This window comes from Gloeophyllum trabeum (genome assembly GCF_000344685.1).
Source record: "Gloeophyllum trabeum ATCC 11539 unplaced genomic scaffold GLOTRscaffold_00011, whole genome shotgun sequence".
Lineage (NCBI taxonomy): Eukaryota > Fungi > Basidiomycota > Agaricomycetes > Gloeophyllales > Gloeophyllaceae > Gloeophyllum > Gloeophyllum trabeum.
The window spans coordinates 389,435-398,901 of record NW_006920420.1 but is presented as its reverse complement, the minus strand read 5'-3'; the positions used below and the strand labels follow the sequence as shown (position 1 = coordinate 398,901).

Below are 9,467 nucleotides of genomic sequence, written 5' to 3'. Positions count from 1 at the left end.
GAGCGAATACACGTCGACTCGATGGCGTGTCTATACGAAGCATACAGCGCGATGAATGGTACGACTACAAATGTGGCTATAGTCACTCTACTAAGGCTTGAAAGGAGGGAGTTGAGGGCCGGGTCAAGGAGACTTGTCGCTCTTTTTTATTTGGTTCCAGCGCCTACGCCCGGCTATCACTGCACAAACACAAAATACGGGGTCTGCGAGGCGACAGCCAGCGGGAGGCGTTTCGCTTTCAGCCCAAATCCCAGCCTTGTGCCTCCCGACCACGACATGGCGCGACACTGCCACCGCCGATCGACTCGCAAGGCTCTCCGTCGCACGTCCAAGTCGAGTAACGCGCCTTCCATCTCTGGCAGACGCCACGCCACGCTCTGCACAGATCGAGCAGGCGTGCTTCTACCCAAGGATGCCGGACGCTCAGAGCTTCACCAGTAAGCAGACGGTGTTCCCGGAATAGTCCCAGTCGCCGCGGACTCGTGCCAGGGTTCCCCGCAGCTTACCAGACCCCGCGCTGAAAGGCTTGCTAGCCGGACGGGCTTGAATGGATTCAGAACCCGAGGCGTCTCCACTTCCCTCAACCGCCCTGCTAGTTCTTGCTCAAGTCTCCTCTCGTTTGCAACCGCTGTCCCAAGGATCTGGTACGTGTCTGGGAGCGCGGTCGGCGCGTTGAGCGTAGAGCTTGAAGCCAACCTCCGTTCAGGTCAAACAAAAAGGCGGCAGCCATGGCGGACCCGACGGTAACAAAGACAGTGCGGACAAGAGACCTTGGTTTCCTCCCAATTCCCCCGCACTGTCGGCACCGGCCAGATGAGGTTTTCCAGCTCAGAATGTGGCAGACAGCCGTCTTTGCCTTGGCCAGCACATTCAGTACGCTTTCCCTTCATTCACGACCTTGCTTTTAGTTCTGATGAGCCCGATAGCTTGTTAGCATCTCGCACCAGTAACATCCGTACATCAGGCTGAATCAATTCCAGGCATGAACCTATACTATGTCCAGCCTATTCTAGGTGTGCCACTCGCCACATGGAATTCCGCCACTGCGTCTTATTCGCGCATGCAGTCCAGCTCTCGAACGAGTTTGATGTGTCCTATGTCGAAGTCTCCCGCATACCCTCACTATTACAGGCCGGGTACGCCGCTCTTCCGTGCCTATGTTAGCCTACTCAGCAATGTTCTTAGCTACGCAATCGGCCTGGTCTTCCTCTCGCCCCTCGGCGACCTCATCCACCGCCGCCAGCTCATCTTCCTCCTCATGACCGCCGCCGCAGGGCTGACCATTGGCCTCGCGATCACAAAGTCGCTCGTCGCGTTCGAGGTGCTCTCGTTCTTCGTCGCGGTCGTATCGATTACCCCGCAGGTGAGTCTCATCAGATATCTCTCCTGCGGAGATAAACTCGTGATATTGTCGGCAGGTCCTCATCCCGCTCACCGCCGAGCTCGCCCCGCCGCACAGGCGCGCGTCGTCAATCGCCGTCGTCATGAGCGGCCTGCTCATGGGTGTCATGCTCGCCCGTGTTTTGTCGGGCATCATCGCACAGTTCTCGAACTACCACAATATATACTGGATGGGCGTCGGTGGTGCGTCCGTTTTTTCCCCTTTCCCCACTCTCTTACGCTGACACCACCCAGGGCAATTCCTCCTCCTCATCGTCATGTACCTCATCTGCCCGGATACGCCGCCGAAGAACCCCGACCTGACCTACTTCCGCATCCTGGGCACGATGGTGCACTTCGCAGTCACCGAGCCACTGCTCATCCAGACCGGCCTGATCCTCTTTGCCGACAGCGCGATCTACGCGGGCTTCTGGGTCACCATGACCTTCCTGCTCAGCGGCGCACCGTACAACTACTCCACGTGCGTTCCCGACTCTGGTGCTGATGCTGACCCTGTAGTATATACTCATGCTGCAATGAACGGATAGGCTAGACATCGGTTTATTCGGTCTCGTAGGTATCTTCGGGATCATGACCGCGCCCTTCGTCGGGCGCCTCATCGACGGGCTCATCCCCTGGGCGGCGGGCCTGCTCTTTATCGGGCTCATCCTGATTTCGATGGCGATACAGACCGCTGCGGGCGGGATCAATGTCGGCGCGGTGGTTGTCGCGATATTTGGTGCGTGTTTTTGATTTGGTGCGAGGGAGGGTGTTGATGTACGTGGGTGGACAGTGCTGGATGTGGGCGTGCAGGGGCTGCAGGTGGCGTTGACTACGAACGTGTTCAGGTGAGTGAGGATGCCGGGTGTCGGGTTCTGGTGGTTGAGTGAGCGCATGGTAGCATCAACCCCGATGCACGGGCAAGGCTGAATGCTGTCGTTATCCTCTGCGTACGTATGTCCCTCCTTCCCATCCTCGTCTCTCCCACTGACTCCTCTCCTTCCTTCAGATCTTCCTCGTGAGTGTCTTCCCCGTCCCCTAATCGTACTCACTCACACGCATGCGGCAGGGCCAAGTAATGGGCACGTCCGTCTCGACGCGGCTCTTCGTCGAGGGCGGGTACCGCGCGGTTGGCTACTTCGCGCTCGGGCTCGCGGGCTTGGACCTCGTGCTCCTCTTCCTCCGCGGCCCACATTTGCCGAATAATAGGTGGGTAGGGTGGGCTGGCGGGTTTGGGATGAGGAAGGTGAGGCCTGGGGAGGTGACGGTGAAGGAGGCGGTGGAGGAGGTGGTGGACCATATGGCGGAGGAGGGTCAGGATGGAGGTGGGGGAGGTAGGAGGGATGTTGAGAAGGCGTAGTTGCGCCGGTGGGTATAGAGGGTAGAGCGGTTAGTTTGCATGATTGGCTAACAGTAATAATAGTAATAGATGTTTTTCTTGGATGGGGGGCGTTGGTGGTGGTGCGAAAGAACAGAGAAGGTAGAGTTGTTGGCAGAGCAGAGGTGATGAGAGATGGTGTGCCTGAATGGTAGGAGCATTTGTACATGTACATGTCGGGCCTGTTCTAATCGTCTATCGTATCCAGCTTGTACCTGTGTTCTAAGTTGCCCGGTACCGGTGTCTGATGGACGTTCTGGAGAAGATTTGAGAGCGTCGCCTGTGCCAGAGTCAGTTCTGCCTTTTCTCTGCCTGCGTCGTATAAGATCAGACAGCGAAGGGAGGGTGTGCAAACATCTAATCATGGTGACCCAGTGGGTGGTGGTCGTTCCGTCGTACTTGCCGCACTTCCCCTTGCAAGAAGCAGCTGAACAACATGCCAGTTCTTCATACTTGCAGCATTCTTTACTATCATTGGACCAGTAGTGAATGATTTGAACTGTTCCCTAGTTAAGTCATCTTCCTCCGATTGCACGTACCCCAGAATTGATGTGAATGGTTCAGATACTATTCTATACCCTCTGCAAATTTCTCAGATTTTTCCAGAGGGCGTAGAGGTTGTACGGCGTAAGGGGACGGGAAGTGAATAAGGTGTCACACGTGTCACAATAGGGCTGTGGCGGGGCAGCGGTCACGCTCTGTCACGCTTAGACCTCGGAGATGCAAGACAGTTTTAAATCCTGGACGATGACCACTCCTCCGTTCCACATACAAACTTGAACATGGCATATACAGACATTTATTATTACAGAGAAAAATTTCCAAAGGTATAGGGTAGCCACAAGGTCCCCAGTGCACAAAAGGGACGGGAAGTGAATAGTTATTCACTACTGGTCCAATGATAGTACCTGGACCGAAACCGTGCCAAAACTTGTCAGGAACCAGCTAAATGGACGAATGCGATGATGTTGAACCTGTCCTTGAGCCAGAGGCACCCGGCGCGAGGTCCGCGGTTCTGTCCAGCGATGAGTTGATTTGTCGAACGCAGACCCTGCACAGTCACGATTACGGTGGCGGACTGTCCCAAAACCAAGGGGTGGACACCGGGAGAAGCCGAGACCGCATGAAGGGGGGAGGGGGGGGGTCTCGAGGGCCTTAACAGGAATTTATTAAAAATAGATTTGGCTCTGTGACAGCCCTGATGGCAGAGATATGGTACAGGTGGTACTAAAATTGCTTGCTAGTGAGGGTTACAGGGCTATATTAGCCAGGACAACCTCGCCTTAGCCATTGCACGGAAGAAAACATAAAGCGTGACAACATAGAGTGTGACAATAGAGTGACGTGTGGGAGCACTGAAAGATGACTAAGCAATGTGCCTGGAATCAACCTTCCCGATATGGTACCGTGGAATGCTCCCACGGGGGGGAGGGGGGGGCCTCTGGGACCTTAGCAGGATTTCCTATGATGCGGTCTAAAATTTTATTATTGTCCACCCCTTGCCCAAAACGTATTCTGGGCCGACTACAGACATACATGACTCGATAGCTGCTTCATACATCCAATACTTAGCAGCCCAGGATGGCAATTCTCTTGAAAAGGATGTTGCACCCAAGGTTGCCTTGGGGCTGCCGGGGTGGACAGCAGGTTAGATGGGAAGTATCGCTGCGGAATACCACAGATTCAGAGGACGAGAGCTACTAGTATTGCGAGACGAATGTAGCGTCGATGCGGCCTGACAAATGGAGGAAGAACGACGAGGCCTTGAGGCTATAGAATGTGGGGCTATGAGAGTTTTGTTGCAATCGCTCCTCAGGCATGGGATTCCGGGATGCCTCAGGCCGGGAATAAGTCCGGCAAGTCTACGAAGGACCTGATAGACTACATACCCATACCTCCGAGTCCAATACCGTCCTCGGACTAACCACAAATTCCTGCCAGTATGTTTCAAGGGTGTATTCCGGTGAACGTCCGACAGGCTAGGCCATATCACATACGTACCCCAGATATTGCGCTGTAAGTGAAACAGTGGAGTCGAATTGGATGGGTTTTCTTCATGCCTGACAGATTTGGGCGTGTGCTGACCTCGTTTCGCCCATAGTTCCACTTACAGGCACGCTTTTCAGCTGTCCCGGTCTTGCGATTCGGATTAATATCTTCTGCCATTATCTACGAATAAGTTCTTCGTCTCTTTCTCTGCCGACTGCTCATGAAATTCGAAGGAATATCGCCCATAACTGCACCCGTCCTATTCGCCTGACCAAATTGGAGGCGCGTAACGTAAGATGGTGAATGTCATGTTCGGATGGGAAACTGACCATTGAATCCCGTCAGCGTAAAGGCGCGCAAGCGTAGTGATCTTGTTGGAGAAAGATCGAAAACCTCGGCATGTGCATTCACTCCGCCCTCGCTGAAATACGCTTGTTATGGTAGGCGATTCACCGCCACCACTACCGCCTAATTTTCCTGCCATGCACTCAACTGGTGTGTCTTCAGCCTTCGATTACGCAAATAAAACTGCACCGGGCTTCGTGAAAGCCGAATTGTATACCTGCAACCTCTTTCTTCGCCATTAAAACTTTCTGTTAACCCATTCAATCTTCTTACGCCCCTTGACAATGGCCAAGCCACATTCTCCTCCAACCGATAAGACCGTTCATTCGGCACCGACGTCAGCCTTCGATCGCTTCAACAGCGCTACTGCTTCGCACACCATGCTCGGCGTCTATCACGCCATCATATCATACTCTCCCCCACTCGCTCGGTGCCTTAGCGTTTGGAGCGTCCGTCAATCTGACAACGAGGGCGTTTATATATAAGTATGCCCCCGCCGTAAGGGTCCAGTTCACCTTCTTCTTGCACCATTGCGCGACCAAGATTCGAGATTCGAATCCGCCATGTCTCCCACCGCATCTGAGAAGAAGTTCTCTCCGGATTTGGAGCAGCGCTCGGTGAACGGGACTGATTGGGAAGGGTCAGAAGACGCCAGTGTTATTATCGGCAGACAGAGGGCAGAGGAGGGGGAGCATGAAATCAAGTACCGGACGTGTTCGTGGCAAAAGGTAAGCAGAGGCGACCGTCTTTCTAGTCTGGGGGGAATCTGCGAGCTCGGCAGCACAGTACTGACTATACATCGTTCGATAGACCGCCGCACTATTATTCTCCGAATACATCTGCCTCGCCATACTCTCCTTCCCATGGTAGGTCCCCCGCCCCCCCCCCTGCAATTCCGCTGACCTGTCCCCCGCAGGTCATTCTCGGTGCTCGGCATGGTCCCAGGCGTGATCGTGACCGTCGCGGTCGCGATAAGCGTCCTGTACACCTCGCTCGTGCTCTGGCGCTTCTGCCTGAAGCACCCCGAGGTCCGCGACGTCTGCGACATCGGTCGGATCCTCTTCGGCGGCTCCGATCTCGCGTACAACGTCACCGCCATCTTCTTCCTGCTGAACAACACCTTTATCCAAGGTAAGCTTATTCCCCGCCGCCCGTCCGCCTCACCTGACGCGCCTATCAGCCCTCCACTGTCTCGTCGGCGCGAAGCTGTTGAACACGCTGACGAACTCGGCGACGTGCACGATCACGTTTTCCGCCATCGCCGCGATCGCGTGCTTCTTCGTGTCCCTCCCGCGCACGCTCAACCAGCTCTCCGGGCTCGGCGTGTTCAGCGCGGTCACGATGGGCATCGCCGTGCTCCTCGCGATCATTTTTTCAGGCATCCAGGACCACCCGTTCGGGTATATCCCCGGCCAGGACCCGATTGTGACTACTATACCTGTCAAGGGCACGTCGTTCGTGCTGGGTGCGTGTTCTCAGTCTGCAGGATTATTTTTCGTGAACTCTGACCGGCCCGGCTGTAGGAATGTCGGCGTTCTTGAATATTAGCTATACGTTCATCGGCCAGATCACGTTGCCTTCTGTAAGTATACTCAGAATCGCAGTTGTCTCCCGTCGCTTACCTGCCCACTTGCGACAGTTCATTGCCGAGATGAAGGATCCCAAGGATTTCCCGAAGGGTGAGCATGCCCGTGTCATCGCTTGCCACAAGTCACTGACTCGCCTCCAGCTCTCTGGGCCGTGACCATCGCAGAGATTGTCGTCTTCACCATCTGCGGCGCTGTGATGTACCACTTCGTCGGTAAGTCGCCCCGGGCACACCGCCGCTGCGTGTCGTTGCTGAGTGGACGTTTCACCACATAGGCAACCAATATATGACCTCCCCAGCTTTCGGCTCGCTCACCCGCACCTACAAGCTGATCGCCTTCTCCTTTGCCATCCCGACGATCGTCTTCCTCGGCGCTCTCTACTCGGTACGTCCCTTCTTCCTCCAAACTTGCTTTCCATCTAATAAATTTGATCCTCACAGTCTGTCACCGCCCGCTTCATCTTCTTCCGCATTTTCCGCAACTCGCACCACCGCCACTCGAATACCGTCACCGCGTGGGCCACATGGGCCGCCATCGTCGCCGCGACGTGGGCGCTCGCGTTCGTCATCGCGGAGGTGATTCCCTTCTTCTCCGACATGCTCAGCTTGATGAGCTCCTTGTTTGGTACGTTCGCGTGTTTCTTCCCTTCCTCTGTATACGTCGGATTACTGATCACGACTTCGCTCTAGATGGGTGGTTTGGTTTCATCTTCTGGGGCATGGCATACCTCACGTTCTACCCCGGCGCCTCGAAATGGGCGGGCCCGTGGCGGACAGCCGAGACGCTGCTCAACTACTTCCTCATCCTCGTTGGGCTTTACATGCTCGTCGCAGGAACCTATGTACGCTCATCCCCCCTTCTTCGTGCATGTGCTCAATCTAACCTGTATGTGGCCTCCGCAGGTATCAATACAGTCGATCATCAACGACTACCACGCCAACCTCGTCGGGTCGGCATTCTCTTGTGCAAGTAATGCTCTGTAATTGTGATACCAGTAGTGTGGAAGAACGTCTAGATTCTAGAGTACATACAAACTTACATACATCGCGGAGGGTATTTATTTTGTTTGATGGGCCACCATCTATCACCCATCACCGGTCACAACTAGTTCGTCGCTCGGAACATGATCAGACAGAAGCGCGTCCATCTGCGCAGCCCAAGGAACATGCACCGTGTGGCAGAAAGATCTGAAGATGAATACGAGATGGTGCAATAGTCTACAGTAAGGTCGTCATTTAGAGTGTGGATGGCGCAAGTGCATGTCATTTGCGCCTTGATCATGAGGAGGATCGTGATCAAAGATTAGATTAGATATCGAGACCGAGCGCCTCCCTGCGGGATTTGGAGTTGGGATCGAAGTAGGGGCGCTCGCCGAGGCTGACGATGCGATTGCCCTGGCGGTGCTCCTTGTAATCGTGGCTGCGCGAGCACAATACAATCAGATTTACGTGGAAAAAGAGGGGGGAGACGGATACGCACGTAGCGGTGTGGAATGTGCACCGGTTGTCCCAGATCGCGACGTCGTTCTGCCGCCAGCGGTAGCGCACCTGGAGGTCGTGGTTCTCGGAGATGTGGCGGAAGAGGTAGTCGAGCGTGTGCACGGACTCGTCGGGTGTCAGCTCGACGATGCGTTTCGTGAAGCTGTATACAAGCCATGTGAGTGAGAAGGAGGGGAGGACGGGTGAAGGGCTACGTACGATTTGTTGACGAAGAGCGTTTTGAACCCTGTGACGGGGTGCGTGCGAATGACAGGGCTGTATTTGCAGTGATATCAGGGAAGGGCTTGGGAAGCCTATACGGATGATACTGACTGGATAGCGGTAAGGTTGCTCCCCGTGTTTTCTGGAGCGCCGCGCGGGTCTTGGATGGGTATGCCGCGTGCACGAGCGTACTGGATTCAATGCATAAGCGGAGGCGGCGGCAGGGACAGAGACGGTATACGCACGTCGAGGAAGAACGTGCCGTCGTGGACGGCTGTGAGTCCCTCTAGGAATTTCTTGTAAGCCGGGGAGAGCCTGTCGTATGCTTCGTAGCCGCTGGCCCACTGGGAAGGGTCGTTAAGAGGGGTCTGCGGGATGGGTTTGAATAGATGGTAAGCGTACCAGGGTATCGCCTCCGACTATACACAGGATAGTATAGGATTTAGACTTGATTGGTAGGCTAGGCTTGGCGCGTCTTACCTTTCGGTAGCGTGTGCATCTTTAGGATCTGCATGGTGCGGGTGATAAATAGGGTAGGTATGGTGACATTAAAGAACATTCACGTACAGCGTAGTCTGAAGGTACCGGTTCGAAAGTGATATCTGAGTGCCATCCACTACTGGCACGTGTTCCCTCTACGAAGCCCGCACGTGCAATCCCGCTACACCGCTATCAACACTCATCCACGCACACTCTGCCCGACAGCACTCACCCCATCGAGTCAATCACGCTCACGTCCTTCCCCAGCTCCGGCGTGTTCTCAGAAATCGGATGCACATGCAGCCCGCTCGTCTTCGGCTTGCCCGCGAGCTCGCCGAGGCGCTGGCCGAGCACCTTCTGCTGCTCGTGGGTGATGTCTTGGTCCGTGAAGAAGACGACGCCGCGGTGCGAGACGAGCGTTGCGAGGTCGCGCAGGAGCTGGTCCGCGTTGGGCGCGGTGAGGAACTGCGACAGCTGCACGGACTTGTCGGGAAAGCGCGTGCCGATCTGCGTCGTCTCGTCCTCGGGGTTGTACGCGGCGAGCGAGCCGGCGAGAACGTTTGGCACGACACCCATGTTGTAGTTTCGCGGCTGGGTGGGTTACTG

General features: G+C 55.3%; 3 protein-coding genes across 3 annotated transcripts; 2 read left to right on the top strand and 1 right to left on the bottom strand.

Annotated features, from left to right (window-relative positions):
* Window positions 1-728: 728 nt before the first annotated feature.
* On the top strand, window positions 729-2,740 carry GLOTRDRAFT_45804 (MFS general substrate transporter; the record flags this gene model as incomplete). Its single annotated transcript, XM_007870003.1, has 10 exons — window positions 729-873; window positions 981-1,013; window positions 1,067-1,136; window positions 1,186-1,363; window positions 1,419-1,584; window positions 1,636-1,861; window positions 1,929-2,119; window positions 2,174-2,228; window positions 2,282-2,330; window positions 2,450-2,740. 10 exons carry the CDS (start codon window positions 729-731, stop codon window positions 2,738-2,740), a joined length of 1,404 nt encoding a protein of 467 aa, XP_007868194.1.
* A 2,684-nt stretch (window positions 2,741-5,424) lies between these two features.
* Window positions 5,425-7,664, top strand: GLOTRDRAFT_79022 (neutral amino acid permease; the record flags this gene model as incomplete). Its single annotated transcript, XM_007870139.1, has 11 exons — window positions 5,425-5,820; window positions 5,903-5,958; window positions 6,009-6,223; window positions 6,273-6,557; window positions 6,616-6,674; window positions 6,732-6,771; window positions 6,822-6,893; window positions 6,956-7,065; window positions 7,122-7,305; window positions 7,371-7,522; window positions 7,584-7,664. Exons 1-11 carry the CDS (start codon window positions 5,656-5,658, stop codon window positions 7,662-7,664), a joined length of 1,419 nt encoding a protein of 472 aa, XP_007868330.1. The 5' UTR covers window positions 5,425-5,655.
* Window positions 7,664-9,467, bottom strand: GLOTRDRAFT_111819 (taurine catabolism dioxygenase). The gene is made up of 9 exons (XM_007870138.1): window positions 9,094-9,467; window positions 8,949-9,042; window positions 8,862-8,889; window positions 8,784-8,800; window positions 8,627-8,725; window positions 8,493-8,572; window positions 8,379-8,435; window positions 8,161-8,322; window positions 7,664-8,100 (listed from the first exon to the last, which is right to left on the bottom strand). The coding sequence occupies exons 1-9, from the start codon at window positions 9,435-9,437 to the stop codon at window positions 7,989-7,991; spliced, it is 993 nt and encodes a 330-aa protein (XP_007868329.1). The 5' UTR covers window positions 9,438-9,467; the 3' UTR covers window positions 7,664-7,988.

Excerpts from the sequence above, each read along its gene's own strand:
- GLOTRDRAFT_111819 (XM_007870138.1), bottom strand. The coding sequence starts at position 9,437 with ATGGGTGTCGTGCCAAACGTTCTCGCCGGCTCGCTCGCCGCGTACAAC. Across the intron at positions 8,573-8,626 it reads ACGGCACGTTCTTCCTCGAC|TACGCTCGTGCACGCGGCAT; the intron begins GTGCGTATACCG and ends CATTGAATCCAG. Across the intron at positions 8,323-8,378 it reads ACGCTCTTCGTCAACAAATC|CTTCACGAAACGCATCGTCG; the intron begins GTACGTAGCCCT and ends GCTTGTATACAG.